General features: G+C 42.5%; 1 protein-coding gene across 4 annotated transcripts in view; it reads right to left on the reverse strand.

Annotated features, from left to right (window-relative positions):
• The window catches only part of arhgef25a (Rho guanine nucleotide exchange factor (GEF) 25a), a 45,296-nt gene that overhangs the window by 7,716 nt on the left and 16,970 nt on the right, over window positions 1–20,610 (reverse strand). For all 4 annotated transcript variants that reach the window (XM_071476199.1, XM_071476198.1, XM_071476200.1 and 1 more), the window contains 6 exons: window positions 6,396–6,703; window positions 5,714–5,824; window positions 2,012–2,136; window positions 1,272–1,338; window positions 772–875; window positions 476–545 (listed from right to left, as the gene is read on the reverse strand). In XM_071476199.1, coding sequence (XP_071332300.1) covers window positions 476–545; window positions 772–875; window positions 1,272–1,338; window positions 2,012–2,136; window positions 5,714–5,824; window positions 6,396–6,703 — 785 coding nt within the window. The remainder of the gene's footprint in view (window positions 1–475; window positions 546–771; window positions 876–1,271; window positions 1,339–2,011; window positions 2,137–5,713; window positions 5,825–6,395; window positions 6,704–20,610) is intronic.

The following is a 20,610-nucleotide window of genomic DNA, read 5'->3' on the forward strand; positions in this document are numbered from 1 at the left end:
TACATCTTCGTTTTGGGTGGAAAAAAACCTTCAAATCAAAGAGCCTGAGCTGAGGGTTTGTTATTCCTCATCCTATTCATGTTGTCTTTTTCAGCTGTTTTTTCCCTGGTGTTTCCTGACCAGTCCAGCCCAGACTGGAAATCGGCCAGTGTGTCATTTGTGTGTATGTGTGTGTTTGCCATGTGCGCTGTTGTAATAACACGGCCTGAACTGAGACATATCAGTAACAGGGAAGTGGAAGGAGAGACGCTGGCAGCTGAGAGAGAAGGAGAGACGTACGGTATAGGATAAACAGGGGCTCTGCGTGTTTTCTTAGCTCTATTTACCCTTGCTCCAAACAGCACAAGGAAGCAGACCCAGACACTTCCACTGACGTGTGTGTGTGTGTGTGTGTGTGTGTGTGTGTGTGTGTATTTTTGTGTGTGTGTGTGCATGTGTGTGTGTGAGTGTGTGTTTCTCTAGTAGTCATACTTACATGTTTAATGAAGAGCTGAGCTAGTCTCTCTGGCTCTGCCAAACACTTCTCCAGCTCTCCCAGGAAGTAGCTGCAGAGAAAAAAACACACACACACACACACACACACACACACAACCATCCCCAAAACGGAAGGTCAGATTTGTCTCCTGACCTATTGTTCCTTTGTTCTCCGCAAACACAATACTCTGCAAATTACTGTTTGTCTTTCATTTTGAATGCTACTGGGGCAAACACACAAATTTTACTAATGTGGAAATATATATACCAGTATATTTTTTAATATCAGGGACTTACTCTTTATGCCAGTCAAATATTTGGTGAATGTTCCCAAAAACAATCTTGTCTTTTCCCTTCATGTCCTCCGGTATACCTTTGGAGCTCATTGTGGCCATGTAGCCCTGCAAGGAAATGACAAAGCTGCTGCTGACGTCTGTTCACACTTCCAAAAGTCCACACCTGGCTCTGGATAACACCAGTAAATATAGCTAGATTGTTATAACACTGCAGCAATCACACACCAGCTATTATTGAGTTCATGTTAAGAATTCTTCTCTGAACCAGAATATCTCCAGCTATTTAAGGCACCAGGAGGTAGATCACCTTGCAACATAATACTCTTCAAGCTAATAATTCACAAAATCTGCTTAAGACTGGAGAAGGTGGAATGGAGGCAGAGCAAAGTGTGAAGAAAAGTGGAGACGTTCTGATGATAAGGAATTAGAGAGCTCTCCCTGACAGACTGGGTAGATGACTAAGCTCCTTCTTCTCTGTCAGTGCTGATTGTGTGTTCTTACCTCCACTATGAGCCCCAGGTCTCCCACATAGTGCTTCTCTGTCTCAATAAGCTCCTTCAGTACATACCTGTAACGATAGAAATGAGGGAGGATTAGTGTTAGTAGTGCTATCAAATTTATTTTGCAAAATCTCAGTAGCACTTTAATTCATGAGTCCCAGTTTATGAATAATTTGAGAGATGCAAAACTGTTATTTTGCACAGTATATCCTGGAAAATACAGTAGTATGTGATATGGTACTGGTTACAGGAAAAATGGAGCCAGTGTTCAACTGGTACAATTCCAGTTAACTAAATCCAATTCAGTGGAGTCTTTCAGCATATAGCAGGTAAGGTGAAAATGCCAACATGTAAGGTTTTAGCGGGAGACTTCAGTCTTGACCTTGGAAATAATAGTTTGACAAAATAATCTTAACTCATTATGCACTAACTAGCTATGTCTGAAGCCTTTAATTGCATCTCACAGTCTTCATCAGCAAATGGCATTTACTCATTTGCCGTGACAATGGCTCTCAGTTGTCTTTACGTGATGTATGGATTCAAGCACACAAATTAATATTTTGTTCAGTTAATTTGATCTCTGGCAGACACATTCCTCAGCGTCAGCTACATTCTGTTGCCAACCTGATGTTATTTGTGCCATAACATTTATTTACAGAATATGTCACAGCATTGCTGTCATGAGCATTATCATTTGAGATAAATGATGTGAGCCATGTTCACACTGATAAAAGCACATACACGCTTTTCTCCAAAGCACTTCTCCTCTCCTCCTCAGTGTCAGCCACAGCTGACCATTGGCTGGAGGTGTCGTCCATCAACACGGAGCCGCTGTCATCAGGCAAAATACTTGTGGATTGAGTGTCCTGAGGAGGCAGAGACAGACAGACAAACAATGAAACCGTTGATCAAAGGTCCAGTGGCAGTATTAAGGATGATGCCAGAAATAAAGTAAGCAAAGGGAGGTAAAACGCGGGAGAGAGCTGATAATGATGCAGGTTGCCAAGGTGACCAGGGAGAGCAGAGAGACACAAGGAACAGAGATTGAATGATAAGAAGATCAGATTCAGATTGTCTCTGTTAATGATCCGTGCCGTGCACCTCAGCCGAAGATAGATGGAGAGAAAGAGATTAAAAGATAAAGACAACAAGTTAGAGGGAGCAACAGGCTAGACAGCTGTAGGAGATTAAATAAAGCTGTGAAGGTTTTCTGCATTAGATGTGTTATTTATGTTTGATTTAATAAATTATATTTTCTTGTTTTGCCACCTGAGGATTCAGACCCACATGTTAATACATCACACAGTTTTGTTTTTTGGGGGTTTTTTTTTCTGCAGCACTACAGAAGCAGCATCTGCATCATAATTTCCTAGTAGGTTACTGCCTTACTGGCTGCAAATAGAAATGCACGCACCGAAGGGTACTCTGACCTAATCGATTGTGTTCATGTGTTATATACATGACCTCCTTTTCATGCTTCTTCCTGGAATTGATATCGTTTCCTGTGGAGATCCTGGCACAAATAGAGTCATTGTGCACACCGCAACAAAGCCTGCAAAGACTTAAATCATCACTAACTCAATGGATACATGCTTCACAGCTGCACACGACTCTCATGTTTATCTAACCTATTTCTCTGTCACAATGAGCACACTTATCTTTATATGGTTGTAGGCTTGGTGGTGCATGACTATTTCTCTGTGCAGTTGTATCTACTTTCAAATGTCTTTCCATCTATTTTTAGGCATATTCTTCAAGCTGTTTCTTTTTGCCTTTTCACTCTCCTGACCATGTAAACTTATAGGAGCAGCCATCTGTCTTCACCTAAATCCCCTATTGTCTAAGTCAAGCAGAACTTCCCCACCTTAAAAATATACACAAACCTGCACACACACCACAGACACGCACCTAATCCCTCAGACTAGCCTGGCAGGCGGCTGCCCAGTGGAGAAATAAATAGATGGATAGACAGATAGACATAAAGGCAAATGGAAAAAGATGCAGAACTTTCCCTTTTTCTCCTCTGTCCCAATTCCACTTGTTCACCTGCCATCTCCCTGATAAACTTGTTGGCGTCTACAAAGCTGTGAGCTTTCTATTCGGTCAGAATGACGTGTGAGAGAGAGAGAAAAAAGAATGAAAGAGACAAAGCAAGTGGCAAAGCAAGTGAGACAATGCAAAGACCATGGTGTAGGGAGAGACAGAGAGGCTCCATAAAGACCCTCACTCCCCCTTGCTCGTCTTGCCCTGCTAGGAGTGCTCCAGCCGGGCTGACAGGTCTCCCTGGCTCCCTGATCATTTCCAGATGTGCAGTGGCAAAAGCCCACAGGAAAAATTCCCCTCCTCTCCCTCTGTTGCAAGTTTTGTTTTTCTACCAAGAAGCTCGCGAAAAAAAAAAAAAAACTGAAAATAGTTTTAGTAAAAGCTCAGGTAATGGTTTTTTTTTTTGTCATTTCTTGATATTTTAACAATTATTAGAAATGTTTTTTTATAATGTCGTACAATAGCAGAATATGTTTGCTGTGTACACTGTTGAGCACAATGGTCAAGTCACGAAATTATTTGATTATTATTTGATCTACATGCATCAATTTAAGTATTTTACATCCATTATTTTAAATTTATTTTTATTCCATTGCCCCTTTAGGGACTAACAAACCACTTACTGTAGGAACACATAAAATGCTATTCATCAGCATTTTTGTCACATAAAGAAAAAATACTCTTTGTGGCTTTGAATGGGATGTTTTTACTGTAACACTAATTGCTAGGCATATTCGCTGATGCTTTAAACTGAAGTGTTTTTACATTTCCAATGGTGCAATCAGGATTTTCTTATTTTTTTAATGTGGATGTAGCAGACCATTCAAAGAGCTCAAACTTAGACATGGATGCACAGATCAACAGACCGGTGTTGCGCTCTGGAGAAACACAGTTGTGTGAAGTGCTGAAAACTACAACTCAATAGCATTGTTACCAATGTTGCAAAGCAACCGTTGGCTTTGAAGAGATCTCAGTGTAACAGCACTCATGTCTTTTCCTATTTCACCGAGAAACTGTTCCTTAGTTATTCATTTATCAGGCGGTCAACACGACAGATCATACAAACTGTTCTTCAGGCAATTTCATAAATGTTATGATCTGTGGTTTAGGCCTCCTTTTTGATACCTTGGCTTTTTTGACTACTAACATACAATCACAAGAATTTTCCATTGACCAAAAAATAATAAACATTTAATCTAAAACTATACTCTAGTGTGGTGGTGAGATTAGAGGCAAGAGTTTGAAGAAAAGATGGAAAAACAACAATGTATGTTACACTGGACATGTCACCAGTGAAGCTGGGGTAAAGATGGAAACCACAGCTTGGAGATGACTGACCTACATAATTTAATCTCTCTACCTCTACCTCTCTCTCTCTCCCCCTGCAAAAGACTGGCAGTAAAAACACCAAAGCACTGACCTCATCCACTGTGATGTAACCGTATTAATGGCTTTTGATGTGTTGTTGAGACTGAAATTAGGATTTAAGTGCTTTGGTGTCGATTCACCAACAGGGGAAACTCCACAGTGCTCAAATGCTCAGATATCATTATTGTTTTATATTGATAGAGCTCAGGCACCGCTGATTCATACAATATTACTGCTGCTCAAGCGAATCACAGTTTCTGCCACATTTCCACCTCACAGCGAAAAGAAACTGTATGACTTGAGATACTGCTTTGCCAAGAGCAACTGACTGCGAGTGTTTGATAGAGAGATGGAAGCGTATGTGTGCACACAGCATTCTTTGTCACTTCACAAAAGTGGAGTCATCTCTCATCACATCTGCCATTTCATGTTATTTCCTGTTTATCTCCAGGCATGTCCTTTAGTGGCATGTTGAATGTGAGTCATGCATCACACAGGTCGCTGTCAAACTCTGCCCTCTGGTTCTCTGGTGCATTGATCTGCGCTAACAGAGCCTTGTATTCATTTAGATTCCCTTATGTGTATGTGTGTGTATGTGTGCAGGTGTGTGCTCTACAGTATGTCCCCTGGTCATGTGTGTGTGCATGTGTATGCGTGGTTACAGCAGTTCTCCTGTGTGCATCTGCATGCTTGTTTTGCTTGATAGTTGAGCCAGAAGCAACAGTAGAGTTAGTCATTTCCAGATCTGGCTGGAGGACCATGGAGACAAAGAGTACTGATGTCATTGCCCCCGCCAGGCTGGGTCCTCGCTGAGAATATTACTGCTACTCCTCTCAGAGAGGAGTAAACTCTCAGCTAAAATGAATCAGCAGTGGACTCCTCATAGTTTAAATCTCAATATAGCCAATTATTGATTGTGTATGACAGAAGGGTACACTCAAGTTTTCTGGATTGTGATTAAAAATATGAACTGGTGACTGATACAAGAGGTCATAGAGAGTGTTAGCTTTACAGTGCATCATGTTGACAGACCTGGGTGTTTGGCAGTGATGTACAGCCAATCAGCGAGTCAGTTATGTAGCTGGGGGACTGCAGTGTAGCTGGTGACAGGTCCTCTGGGCTTGCCAGGCCATCTTTCCACTCCTGGAACACACACACACACACACACACACACACACACACACATCCACAGTGTCAGAATAATGCAATATTAACATGATGCAAAATGTCTGTAGCATATTCATGCACATAAACATGCACGCGCACACACATGCAGCTGCACAATAGCAAAAGAGAGCAAATGAGTCACAGAGCACGCCGGCATGAGTTGCTACAGGCTGAGCCAGCAGTGCTGCTGTTATATAATATCACTGCCACCTGCCATCATACTTCGGCCTCTGTGGATCAACACATCAAACCTGTGTCTCTGCTGATATTCGTGAGCTACCTAGTGTCAACAAGCCACAGTCAGGATGTTGGCTTCAGTTTGTGTTTATATAAGACTGAAGCTTTGCGTGTTTACTTCAGAACAAGTTCATGTGGTGTGGAAATAATTCCAGTTAATGAGTTTACTTATGGAGGTAGTTCATTGCAAATGTGTGAAAGGATGTGCAGCACAAAGCCAGCATGCAAAACCTTGTTGGATTAGTTCATGTGACCAAGACAAAGAAAAAAAGAGTACTGCCTCGTGGTAACTTCAATTTTAACTTCTCACCAGTTCTCTGTGGGTGACAGGTAGGATGGTTAGAGTCTCGTCGGGCCTCGGGGGGCTGCCCAGATCCTGGCTGTGGCTGTGGGATGGAAGAGGTGGAGGTTTTCCTTCAAGTTTGCGGACCTGACGCTCTCCTTTGGCAGTGGCCCCAGCACTGAGTTTGCGGACAGGGTTTGTGAGCCACTTCTTCAGTGTGCTCACGGAGCGTCTGGAGCCCGGGGAGCTGGGGGCTGAGCTGCCTGATGCTTGGGGGGGCAGTGACGCCACAGAGGTGGAGATGCTGCCCTCACTGCCTGCTGCCGAGTATGAGTCTGGAGAGAAGAGAAAGAGAGAGAAAAAGAGGATTATTGTCAAAACAATGAGGAGGCAGACAACTGACAAATAAGGGTTTAATGGGCCAAAGGGCAGAGTACAGTTGGACTCTCCACGTTCAGACCTCCACAGTCAATAAATCAATTAATCTATGGACAAAGACAATAGTGCAAAAAGAGAGTTCTGGCAAAGACAATAAATGAGTGTAGGTCAGTGAGGTGATGGAGGACTGAAGACATTTCAACACACACACGGGAGAGAAGAAATAAAGAGAGAAATCAAAACAAAGCGTGGATATATAAATAGCCCCTCTCTTCAAACACAGCTGTGCAGCTGTGAGCTACACAATAAAAGACACACTGTTCTGTTTATGTCAAGCAGACCATTTTTTTTTTTATGTTTGAGCTGTGCGTCCAATCACATGACCAGCACACACTCTCTGATGTAAGGCAGGCAGCAGAGGTCAGGATGGTCAACGTTTGATGTGAAAAATTCTCCAGACCAGATCGGCCGCTGCACAGTGATGTCAGGAGGACATGGGAAGTGAGCTGAGGGGGGCGCTGGGACCGGACATCCACTTTAATCCTGTGTAGAAGGGAAGGTCCTTGCTTGGGACTGTTTGTGTTTTTCTGTCTTGTCTTCCATTCCCATCCTGCCTACAGGCCTTCCTCCTGCCTTCCTCAATGCTGAGATCGCTCTTCCTCTGAGCTGCGTGTCTGGAGCGTTTTATCTGTTGTGTGCAAACGCAGGTCAGTCATGCTTCCCATCCATCTTCTTGCCCTAAACCCAACCTCTGACCCTTGATCACTACTCTCCTACAGATGGAGAAACACTCTCTCCTGCTAAGACTCATTGCCATGGCTTCTTATTGTTTACTGCAGCAGTTATTTCACAGCAATTCTGCAAGTTGATTGAAAAATGAAAAGACTCACCTTTAGTTTTAGAGAGAATACACTTTCTAGAAAGTTTATATTAAGTGAATTTAAGAAGAAAACACTGACCTCATTTCAGTGTTCCTTATGTGAGCCACAGAGAAAGATCTTATCACCGCATTTAGCAGCAAGACCCATACTGCAGGAGGCACACTGACACAGCATAGTCTGTTTTATGAATGTCCCAACTTCAAAGGCAAAGCCAGAATAAATTCACAATCCTCTTCAGTGTTCATATACTTAAAGAGATTCAGCTTTTCCACACTTTATTCATTCAATTACTTTCCCTCAGAAATACAATAGTAGCCGCTCTACTGATCAATGAAAGGGAACTGTGTAAAAATGTCCCCCACTCTGCACTGCACAAACCTCAGTCACAGTGTTTGAGAAAAGGCTAACCTCAGAGCGAAACCACTCGTGTTCAATGACATCACATCACCAGTACACAAATTTAGATAAAACACATTTGTTGGTTTGTGGATTCTAGCTGCTAACAAAAAAAACCTCTGACTTGTCTGTTTGTGTATTTTCACCACAGATAGTATTTCCTCTGTAATCTTTCTCGTCATACATTTTACAGGCATCACCCATGCATGCGTGTGTGATCCCAGGGTGGCCAATTTCCCCATCCTGTCCTCCACCACTCCCACCCCCATCCGCATGAAAGACTGGGGGAGTGTAAGGAGATCTGAGCCTGGCAGGAAAAGAGGAGGGGGATTGCAAGCAGAGGGAAGAGACAAGGAAGAGAGAGTACTACAAAGACGGGAGACAGCTAAACCCTGCAGGGAATAGACAAAAATTTTAACAAACACTGAATGGGTCCAGACACAATGAGACAACATAAAAAAGAAACAGCAGTCTCAGTTCAAGCCTTTGCCCTTTGTCAAATGTCGTAGCTGTACAACACAATAGGATAACAAAAAACATCTGAAAGCCATTGTATTCATGGTTGATGCTATAAGACACCGGAGGCAAACCATATCCCATCTCTGAGGGTCCCCTGCTAGAGAGAGGATGTAAAAATGATGCTGAGCTCATGCGATACGTGTGCACCCTCCTGGCCTCAGCTTCTCTGACCTCTAACAAGGGCCAGGCACAGAGGTTTGTGTTTCCTAGTGTTCCCTGCTCAGGTTCAGTCAGGCCAGGGTTTAGGGGTCACAGTGCAGAGACACAGCCAGTAACACCGTTTCTAACCATCTCCAGACATCAGCTGAGATAGCTTATCAAAAAAAAAAAAGAAAGAAAGAAAGAAAAAAGAGAAAAAGGAAAAGAGAGGCTGACACCCTCTCTGTGCCTGGAAGCAATTAAAAATGAGTGGAGACAGCAGTGCAGCTTCATGATTTGAAACCCTGTGTCAGAGTGACACAGTGGCTCTGTCAAATGTACAGATTTATGACACGCAGTGTACATAATTTACTGGTTTATGATGAGGATCGTTACATCAGCATCCGTCACCATGGCAACCGTGCAGTTCCCCTACTGATTATTGTAGATATGGCTTCGGTTTCCCGGTTGACCCCAGAAAGTTTAATCTCTGAATTGTTCTGAAACCTTATGCAAGCCATTATCACAGGGATATATATAATGGATTTTTTTCATAATAACAACAAGGAAACTGTAAAACACAAAGGGAGATGATGAGCATATCCTCAGAGCAATATGCCTCCGCTCTCCCCACACACTGCGAGATGAGAGGAGTTGATACCATTATACACCTACACCGAGGAAATTGGGAGAAATTAAAAAACAAAACCTTCCCACTCTCCCTCTGTCTTACCATGTGCTGACAGTGCGCAGTGACATCCATCTCCATAATGGCACTGCCAAGAAAAGATTACCCGGGCTGATTTTGTTAATGCAACTTGACTATTGTTTATGTGCTTGTGATAATTAACAGCTGAAGGTACAGGGCAACAGAACTGCATTAAGCTGGCCCAATCTGCAGAGATCAGTTAATGCTGGGCTTTCACCAGTCGCCCACTCACTGTCTGAACGCCTGAGTGGCTGCCAGGGTGGAAGCCTGGCCCGAAAAGTTGCTGTCGTACGTAACTTTAGAGCCGAGCTGGTTCTGCTGCAAAGTAGTTCCAGACCTTATCTTGATGCTGTTCACTCCCAGTGCTGACATTTGACAGTACCCTAAGAGGGCAACTTAGGAGAGTCAGATTTAGGCAGTCTATGGTTCATTCATCCATAATGTGATTAGATTACACACAAAGTCATCTTTCAGTATTTACCGGCAGGCAGGAACTTTTCTTGCACTAAATCAAGCTTTTGCCTCCCTGTCTGACTTAATCATTTTAGGGCTGCAACTAACCCTTATTTTCTTTATTAAGCAACTTCAGAAAACTGTGAAGAATGTCCATCACAATTTCTTAGAGCCCAAGATGATGTAATCTAATGTCTTGCTTTCCCTACTCAATTATATTCAATTTACTATAATGAAAGATGGGGAGAAGCAGAAAGCATCAAATGTTTGGCATCTTTGCTTGACAACAATGAATCGGTTATCAAATAATGGTAGAATCATTTTCTGAAGATTGACGAATCAACTAATCACCTGATCGTTGGAGCTCTACATCATCATTTGATGCCCATCTTTTTCATGTGGTTTACAGTAAACCATGTCTGCTCACCAAAGTTTTAAATTTAATCACAACTGAATTTAATTATCCAGTAACTGTCTTTGATACAGCTTGCCCAGTCATGTGGAAAAGGAAGTCGTCTGATGCAATATTCTCGTGAAGGTCACAGAAGTTTGATTTGGATATGATTGAATCAAAAGTAAACGTCCTGGTGATTCATATTTGAAACAGAAAACTGGAGAGAATCACACAGGCAAAGCAGCCTTGAGTTTGTGGGTGGATGATGTGGATGGATGTGCTATAAGCGTTGGTCCCTCTGAAGAAGTTTAGCTCTACTTCCTTTTATTGATCAGTTGATAAGTGAATGCTGCTGAGCTGACAGATCAGGCTAAAAGCGTTGGCTGTAATGGAGCAAACTTGTTCACAACTGCTCCGCTCTGGAGCTCTCTGTCAATCCTACAGCCTCTTGGGACCATATAGATATTTAGACATCACTGGACTCCATACATACCAATACACACATACAGACATACATTTGCACACACACACAAATGGCATATGCACATTTCTCCAGGGTAACTGTACAGATGGGTTACCGCTGACTGTTCGCCTGTGATCCAAGCTCCCAGTGTCATCCATCTGTCAGAGCAAACAACGCACGGCACACCGGAGGCAGGCGACCTGCTGGTCACCACAGTTGCAAACATGTCAGATGTCCAGCTGAGTCCAAGAGACTCTTAGAGCTGTCAATCAATGCCAGCCCCCTCAGAGATAACAACCCCGGTGGTGTGAGAGTGTGACAGTTAACACACAGACACCAGACGCCCACCTACGTCATCACTAACAACTCTTATCTTCTCTATTCTCTCTCTCATTCATTGCCCTCCCACCTTATTCTCTTCATCCCAGGCTCTACTTGTATATTACATTTCACCCACTCAGAGGAAATGGACACTCTTCCCATCAACTAGCAGGACCTGGGCTGCACTCAGGCACTCAGATGTACAGACAGGCCTGAGAGACGATGAGGCACTTAGTACCTGAAACATATGACCGGAAACCCTTTTACTGTCCTCTGATGAACTTTTACAGAAATATATTATACAGATTTTTGCTGTATAACATTTTTGGACCTTTTCAGTCTCCTATCTCTGTCTCTTTCACTTTTTTCTCATTATATTTCATCATGTTGGCCACGGGCTGGTTTGTGTGTTATTGTGTTTGTGCTGCCTCAGGTCAATAAATCCTGTCACTTGGCTTTTCTCTCTTTTTCCTGTCCTCCCTCTTCCCTTCTATTTCATCCTGACTCTCCCTCTTAATCTCTCCCACCCTCTTTTGCACTCTAACCCTCTCTTCCCCACTGCATCTTTCTGCACTGCAGTGGTTGCTAGACTTTGGCTGGGTCCTGCCCTGGGATCAGGACACACAGCTCCCTCGTCTGATGCAATGCCCTGCTCTGCCCCAAAGCTGCTGAGATCAGCACAAGCTTGACATGCAAAACCAACTGGCAGAGAAAACAGTCATAGACCACAGGGATGCAAACTGGTCACCTTTCAGCAAATACTGCCATTTTGAGTCCCAAATAGGTCATCTGTGTGATGAATTTTTGAAACTGGGGAATGGGGGGGGGCAGCCTGCATGTCTTAAGGTAAGAATCTCTCACAGCAGATGATAAACGGCTTATATGTGAAATATGTCAAGCTTGGGACAGTTAATTAGCCTGATATGGTTTTAGTTGTTTTGATTTAGTGAATGCCAGCCATCACAGTTTGGATGTAACATTAGGTGTTAACGTCATTTCAGTGGAGCCTGATGTTAGCTAGCATGCTTGTTATTCCAAATTTCACTTGTATAATGTTACTGATGTCAGGCCTCTTGGACTACTCATTTAACATTACTGATGTTACCATTTTGCTGACAATTACAACATAAGTTGAACTTCATGTTAACCTTAGCCCCTGATGGTTCTATTTTCTCTTTTATATATACTAAGACAATATTAGGTCGGCTAATACTGTGATAACCACAATTAATTTGCTTTTGGATTTGTTTTGTAACATGACACTTTTTCATGAGACAATGGTGTAGCCATTTAGCTAATAGACGTACAGTATGTTACTTATGATGTAGTTAAACAGAAGGCTTTTTATATTGTAGCCCTAGTTGTAATGGTTGTGAGATCAATTTATGAATGTCATATCTAAGCCCTCTCTTTTAATTGACCAAACAGCTTTTGCAATAGCTGTAAAGACCAAAAGCCGCAAATACACACACACATATTCATATTTACATAGCAATGTCATAATGCACCCTGAGGTGATATGCGCCTTACATTACATTTGGAGCAGATTTCATTTATTCTATGGTTTTTCCCTATACAATCATGCTAAGATCAACTGTAGCCTAAATCCACGTTTCTTCCTAGGGGGCATGCCCCAAGACCCACATAGGTGGTTTTGCATCTTTTTTTTCACCCCTGATGAGTTTGGATCTCTGTATCAGCAAAGTTAAAAAGTACTTGGAGTATCTCTTCTGTCCTCTCCTCTCCTTATCTCCTCTTCCAGTTTGACGGTGCGACTTAAGCAACTGAACCCCCAACCTCAGAAATCCCCTGAAGTGATCAAGCTGAATATGAATGTGTAGTTTAATGAACAGCGGAAAGAGGGAGAGGCTTTGAGATGGGCTGATGGGGAGAGCAGGAGATTATTCATGATTTAAGTAAGGAGTAAATGAAGGTTAAGCAGGAGAAAGGCAGACAGATGCCAGCCAGATTGAAGCTAAAACCTTGAGTGAGAGGAGGAGAGGCTGCGGAGAAGAAGGGAAGGAAGGTGATTAGGGCACACGCTGCCATTTAAATATACTTGAGTGTGAGTAAGCAGTGAGTATGCTAATTCCTAACATTATGCACAGAAGCATGTGCATGTATGCAGCAGCAACTGTTTTCCTCCTTTGTGTGTGTCATATGTGAGTGTTTTTGTGCAATAACTTTTGGAGCGACACATTGCAGTCAGACAGACAAGTGAACAGAGATTTCCTGTCCTCCTACTGACCTAGTTTATGCAGACACACATGCACGCACTGCTGTGATTCCAGGAGCACAGAAGGAAATACGTGGTAGACAGTCAAGTGACACATAAACAAGTTATCATCAGGGTCCATCTCCTGCCATCAGTACTCACAACCAGACTCTGTGGCATATTTTTCATTAGCCTAAAGCATCAAAGCAATGTCAGTCACAGAAAAATGGGCCTGAATAGATGGCGCCGGCATTAATCCTATTGTCTGTGGAACAATGTGAAAGAGTGATTCAGACACTTCTCCTGATGAGGGCTTATGAAACACCCATAAGTGATGGACAGATCTAAACCACCACTGGTGCGACTGACTGTCAAAATGAGGTCAACATGAGTCTAGTGATGGATTTCAAGTGGTAAAGGTTGTGCATTTACGTTTACAATTCCTGTATCCTGTTGAGATATTGCTCCCACCACCTCAAGTGAGGTTTCAATCATTACTCTAGCACCTACTTAGAGTCTAAATTGTAAAAAAAAAAAAAAAAAGAGGTGCATCCGCATGAGTAGGCAGTGGCGATCTCACCACAGGTTTTTCTTCAGCTGCTGCTGCAGGCTTTTGGCACTGGAAACCATGTATGTGGTTAGTGGGCCTGAAAGCTCCAGACATTCCACTAGAACCATTCAAAGAGAGACAAGCCAAGTTCCTGGCACCATCTGCCTTGCTTTCCCTTAATGTAAGCTCTGGGGAACCAAATGCACACACATACAAACATACACACACACACGCACACACTCGGAGTCAAACTCAGGGGATTAAGGTTCCAGTGCGGTTCATTTGACACTCACACTGAGATATTAAAAACTGAGCACCATGGGCTCAACAGGAGAATATGGAGGTGGAAAGTTCCATAGTCACTGATCATGATTCACTTATTTCGTTAAAGGAGCACCCCAGTAATTTAATATTGCTGTTTCGTTGAAATATTAAAAACTGTCAAATTCAAAGCCCAATCCAAGACTCAGCTATATTAACTTTTAAAAGTGTGCTTTTTGCTGAAGCTATTGATGGCCATTTGGATTTGAAACTTATTATTATTGAACCTGAATATCTGATTTTGTTACTAGGTCACTTCTTAATACTTTTGAATATTGGCCATTTCAATTTTGTGTCTGAATTTATGAATTTTTGAAATAGCACAACTTCATATTACATAAATTCAGATAGATGGTTTTCAAAGTAAAACCTTTTCCGCATCCATGTGTCTGAATGACATCTAACTATTGATGTCATCAATCATAACCTTAATTTTTCCCATGCTGAGTCTAATTATTGGTCATTGCTGAGCCATGAGAGGCACAAATTAGTCCGTTAGGATTTATTAAGACATACATGCCTCCCGTCAAGTAGGTTGTAAAACAGATACTGAATCATACTTCACTTTATATCTACAAGGCAGATCAGTCCAACAACCCTGTATTTCACTCATTGACAGTAGTGTAGTACACAGATCTTTTGCTTATGTAAAAGAATCAATAACAGAGGGCAGAAATTCTCTAAGTAAAAGCCCTGCCTTCAAAATGTTGCCAAAGTAAACCAAAACATATCCAAATTACTAATTTCTGTATGTGCCCATTGAGAACAGCTTGACAGCATTTGTTAGAGAAAATGTGGAGTGGCAAAGCACTTGCATGACCTTGCAGTGTCTACATGGCACTTTGTTTTAGTGTATGTACTGTACTGTGTGTATGTGTGTGTGTGTGTGTGTGTGTGTGTGTGTGTGTGTGTGTGTGTGTTTGTGTGTGTTGTTGTTGTTGCTAGTGTGTATGTGTGTGTGTGTGCCCAGATAATCATAGTGATGATCAACACTACCCTTCCAACCTCTTTGGCAGCAGGCAGCACACAGACTGGGTACTGCTGATCATCACTATGATTATCTGAACACACACACACACACGCACACACACACACACACACACACACACACACACACACACACGCGCGCGCACACACACACTCCAAAAGAAAGACAAAAAGTGAGAGAGAGGCTCACACTTCTGTTGAAGGGTAAACAAGGCAGCCATTAAGCCTGAGGTGGCTGAGAACACAGAGCAAATTAAAAGCGATTGTGATTCCATATGGCAGCTGTGGCAGTGCCAGTCAGAAGGCCTGCACAGAGAGTAGGAGACAGAGCTGTGGTCCCTGCTGGGCCGTGTGGATGTGGAGCCTCTCCTCATGGCCCCAGTCTGCCTGACAGCCCTGGTACTTTCAGCTCTGGGCCCTGGGCTCTTGCTGTTTTTCACGCTGGCTGTGCACAAGGTCATTTCCCTGAACTGCACGTAGCCAGGACTACTGTATGTACCTAAACAAGTCAGATGTGAATTGTGGGTAGGATTTGTTTGAACCTTCTGGCATGCAACTTCCCCAGGCATGGCATCAGATATATGTCTTTCCACCTCCAAGCCTTCAACACAGCCTGATATATTGTGTACTTGGGCAAAGCATTTAGCAGAGGTTCACGTGTCAAAACCACAGAATTTAACAAGTGAAATGCATCTCTCATTCTGATCTGGCACACTGCGTTGACCTGCAGATGTAAAGATGTGCCGGTACTATGATTCTCAGTCAAACTTGATGGGCTTTCCAGACACATATTCTCATTCCTTTCCATGGCTCTCCTCCTCTCCCCGCTTGCATCGCAATAGCAACTAAACCCAGAAGGAGAGAGAGTGAGGGACAGCCGCACAAAAGATTAGCTATCGGCAAGACATGAAATCAGTCTACATGTGGGCACACACCCTAACTCATGTTGCACATAGGAACATATACATGCCTGTATGTGGCACACACACACACACACACACACACACAAATGGAGGGTAATAATTTGCATAGATTTGCATTGATAATTATACAGTAACACACCACTGAATGTTTTCATGCCTTATGGTTATTTGTAAAACAATACTGTGTACACAAAGGATCCTTTTGAAAACTAATTCCAAATTCAAGAAAACCATCTGCACCTGTCAGCTTTTGTCTATTTCAGATCAAACCCTGCATCTGGAGCTCTCCGTATGGCCTAAAGAGGGTGTCTTATGAATACATAAAATCCATTCAAGTGTTACACGAAGGCCTGGGGCTCAGGTCCACCTGTAATCCATGATCTAAATCCATGGACTGAACAGTGTTGACTACCTTAAGGACCATCAGTTTTAGATTAATCAAATTTAATGATGAACGTGAAGCTAAGCAGTAGAAAAAGTATACATTTTGCCAGAGGGTTGCTGTAGTCTGTAAAAACTGTTTCTATCCACATTGCTCACTGGACTGCTTTGTTAGCAAACCATAAACTAACCCCATGTTTTCCTCTTTTTGTCAGTTGTCCGCAGGTGTCATTTGATTGTTAGCACAGAAATGCATCTTTAAATTCAGAGACAGCCTGGGGCTAACTTTGTAGCCTTAAAAATATCATAGCTGTGGTAGTCCTGGCTTTGCTGCTGTATTGAGTTAAGCAGCTGCACAAAAAAAACAGATTTTTACAAGGGGCGGGTATGAACGGATCACAGGTCCCTACAAAGAATCAAACCTGGGACATTGCAGTTATATGATATGTGTCTTAAGCACTGGGCCACCAGGACTGCCTTTAAACCTTAAGTATTAGACGCAATAGACTAGCTGCAGGCTGTATCCGAGCTGTGTGTGGTAGCAATCAATAGTACCTGCTGGCAACCAACAATTCATGACTTCTGCTGACAAAGAAGAGGAAAACAGCTCAATTCTTTGGTTTGGTAACAATGTTGTAGAGCAGGCAGAGACAAGGGAAAAAGTTTATTAAAGACTGCAGGGACATCATGGATGTTTCTATCTTCTGCTTTCTTTAATCACCCAATTTCACAGTAAAACCTCCTCATGTACTTTCTTCCACAACACACGTTTTCTGGTGGAGTGAACAGATTCGAGAAGCTAGGTCAGCTGTGTTCATTCGTGTGAAAAGAGTTGTATTTTACCCAGAATACACTATGATTGGCCAATACTTAAAGATACTCAAGGCACTTTTACGCAACTGATGAACCACATGAACTTGAACAGCTACCCTCTGCTCACAGAGAGATGAACAGGAGGGAGAATTCAGGTTAGAAGTCAACACGACAACAATTCACTATACTGATCTTCTACCTCTTGAGTTACAGTGATACCAAAGGGTTCAGGGCTGCTTTTACCATATGCTACTAACTAACTGGTAGGGCCCTCACATCCACTGTTTGTACAGTAAATTGGATTAAGAACAAGGTAACCTTTCCCAGACACAACAGGCAGTTGTTGTCAGGGTCAGCTAACATAGAAGCAGCATTCCCAGCTCCTCTGCATTGTAGTCAAAGCTCAAGCTCACTTCTTCAACACAACTATCACATCGCTTTCAATATTGTCACTTTCCATTGTTTGCTTTGCTTAGTGCAGTGTTTTGGAAAGTTTCTCAGTGAGGCCTCTATCAAGTATACTCTGGGGATACTTGCAGGGGAGAGCAGCCAGAATCAGAGTGCCTCTCTAGCCTGGGGGGGTCACTGAAGTAATCGTTGTAGGCAACCTGCTGCTAAGATTTGTAGTAAGCAGACTTGCTGGATGAAAAGATCTTCTGAGTAGACGGTCAACACCTTTTGCATTCCACTCAATTGCACTTCAATACAGCACCACTAGAATTTGTAGATTTTGATAGAACGTGAGGAGGAGTGAGTAGAACACTGTGAGAATGATACCCGAGCTTTAGTATGATAGGAACAAATGTCATAGATACCCCTGAAGACCACAGATGTAAAAAGGGCCATATGGCCTGAAAGTGGGGGTAGAATCGCAGGGGGAAGTGGCTCTTCTCCCCCTCTGCGCTGTTGGAGAATTCTTTCTAAACAAGGTATGGAATGCACTCCTGTGTTTCATAATTTGTTCCCTCATTCTTCTCCTCTGCACGTTTACAAACAGAGCCCGAAAGAAGAGGGAAAAAAGAGAAGGAAAGAGAGTGGGAGATACTAGAGAAGTGCACAGGAGCCCTGGAAATATGTCAGGGCAAGGCCGTTTAGTAGAGCAAAAAGGGAAGGAGGATGAACTGTGAAAAAAAAGGGAGATGGTGAAAATAGTGAAAAGGCGAGAAGACATAATTAATAACCAGCTGACTGGCTGCATGCCGTCCAGTCTGAGAGAGAGAGAGAGAGAGATAGATAGAAAGAGAGAGATGGGAGAGAGGAATGAAGGGAAGAAGAGGAGAGAGAGAGAAAAATGAGAATGCCCCAGGAATGCTCTTAATGCTCCACTTGGTGTTCACATTCCAAGCCGACAAATCATGCAACATTCAACCCAAAATTCAGACCGGCTGATTTCTTCATCCAGCTGGGAGACTGGGAGCACTGGGTGGCTACTGTATGAGTGCTCTCGTCCTGTCTGCCACTCCATATCATCTCTCTCTCTCTCTCTCTCTCTCTCTCTCTCTCTCTTTCTCTCTCTCTGTCCTCTCCTCTCTTGTATGTTGCAAGAGAGAAACAATATGGAGGAGATCGGTTGCACAGCAGAGAGGAGACAGGGGGTTGGGTGGGAGGGCAGGAGGAGATGACGAGGTGGAGGGTGGGCTGGGATGCAAAGTTTAAAAATATCTCAGACTGCCGAACGAAAGGCTGGGCCACAGCAGTCCAGCGGCATACCTTCAATTTCAGCTATTTTTGTTGCTTTTTCCATAATGTCTGAAGTCTGCCTTATAAGCTGATGACAAGCTAGGTTCTCCAGCTGAGACATAAAAAGATGCACTGGTCCTGTCACGGCAATTTTCCCTCCGTATTTGCCAAGAGGGCTGTTTTCTGTCAAAAGCACACTCCAGTTATCAAAATTTATTCCTAGGTCTCGGGGTCGCAGGTTAGCTAAGGAAACCCTTGGGGATCAAAAAACAACCACATTGCTGAAGTGTCCTTGAGCAAGACATGGAACATTGTAACTCATCCTGCTCTAAGACTAGTCTGAAAAGGAGGATAGGTCGATAAAAATAAATTTGCTACTATGATCAAGCATTTTATTGTAAATTGGCTGGAAACTGCTCCAAATGAGCCAAATCCTCTGCTGAACATTGCCAAATAGCTGAAAAGTATGAGGAGTGGATAAAATAACAAGAACTCCGTACAAAGTAATGCAATTCAGTAGCAAAGGGGAAGGATAATTAGCTGGTGATTAGTTATTTTGATAATCAATTCATCTGATTTAATGGTGAGAAGTTGCTGCTTTTTTGTCTAATCTGATGGTAAACTGCATATCTTTGGACTGTTAGTCAAAAAGATCAATAAAATGTTCCACTTTGAGCTTTAAGAATTTTTTTTCACTATTGTTTGACATTTTATATAGACCAAGCAATTCTGATTGACTGATTCATTGAAAAAAAAAAAACAGGTTAAGTGTGAAACTCGTTGCGAGTTCCATAGCACATACAATGACTTCACAATTTCAGTATCTATAAAAATGATAAGTTTCACACATGTTGTATCACAGGTATATCATATTGGATTATCTTGTGGATATTTCTGTTATTTAATAATGTCTTGTATATACAGCTGATTTTATATAAATAAAAGATGTGGATGTTCCGTATTGTGTGTGTGTGTGTGTGTGTGTGTGTGTGTGGGTGGGTGGGTGCAATGGCCATATACAGTCAAGGAGTGTGAGGCATTTACAGTTCCATTTAATGTTCTTTGAATTAAAAATGTCTTTCTTTATGCTTTTCTGTGTATGTCTCTGTTCTCTCTGTCTTTGCCATTCAACCATGTATATATATGTGTATGTGGGTGTGTGCATGTGTGTGTCATTGCTGGGGGGTATCCTTGTCCTAACTCATGGCATGCATGAGTCAATACCAGCCCCCAACACGCACAAATAAACACACTCACAGATGCAGCACATATAAATTTAAACTGCATTTACAGGGCAGCTTTAGAAGAATACAGAGGAAGACAAAGCTAAAGAGAGAAAAAAGTGATGGGATTGGAAAGACAGAGATGCTCATGGAGGTGAAGTCCCCGCAGACAAAGGCTTGACTGCCTCAATAGTGGAACACAGTATGTCAGGGATGTGTTGAGAAAAGGCCACAGCTAAAAGATATTTATATATGTGTGTGTATGCAAAAGGTGAGAGCAAACAGAGACTCAGATTGAGACTTCTTGTGAGGCTAATACCTTAATCTCCCTGCACTGCCTTCTATGGAAAAGCCTCTGATAAGGAAACACTTTTATTTAGTGTACATTAACAGTGTAGTTTATTTAAAAATACATACACAATGTGTGTAGCTTCAAATACATTGATAAATGTATTTAATTGTAGTGCATTTCCAGTTTCTTTCAGGAAATCTGTTCA

The sequence above is a fragment of the Trachinotus anak genome, unplaced genomic scaffold, assembly GCF_046630095.1.
Source record: "Trachinotus anak isolate AG129_WGS33_773 ecotype Australia unplaced genomic scaffold, CSIRO_AGI_Tana_v1 ptg000004l, whole genome shotgun sequence".
Lineage (NCBI taxonomy): Eukaryota > Metazoa > Chordata > Actinopteri > Carangiformes > Carangidae > Trachinotus > Trachinotus anak.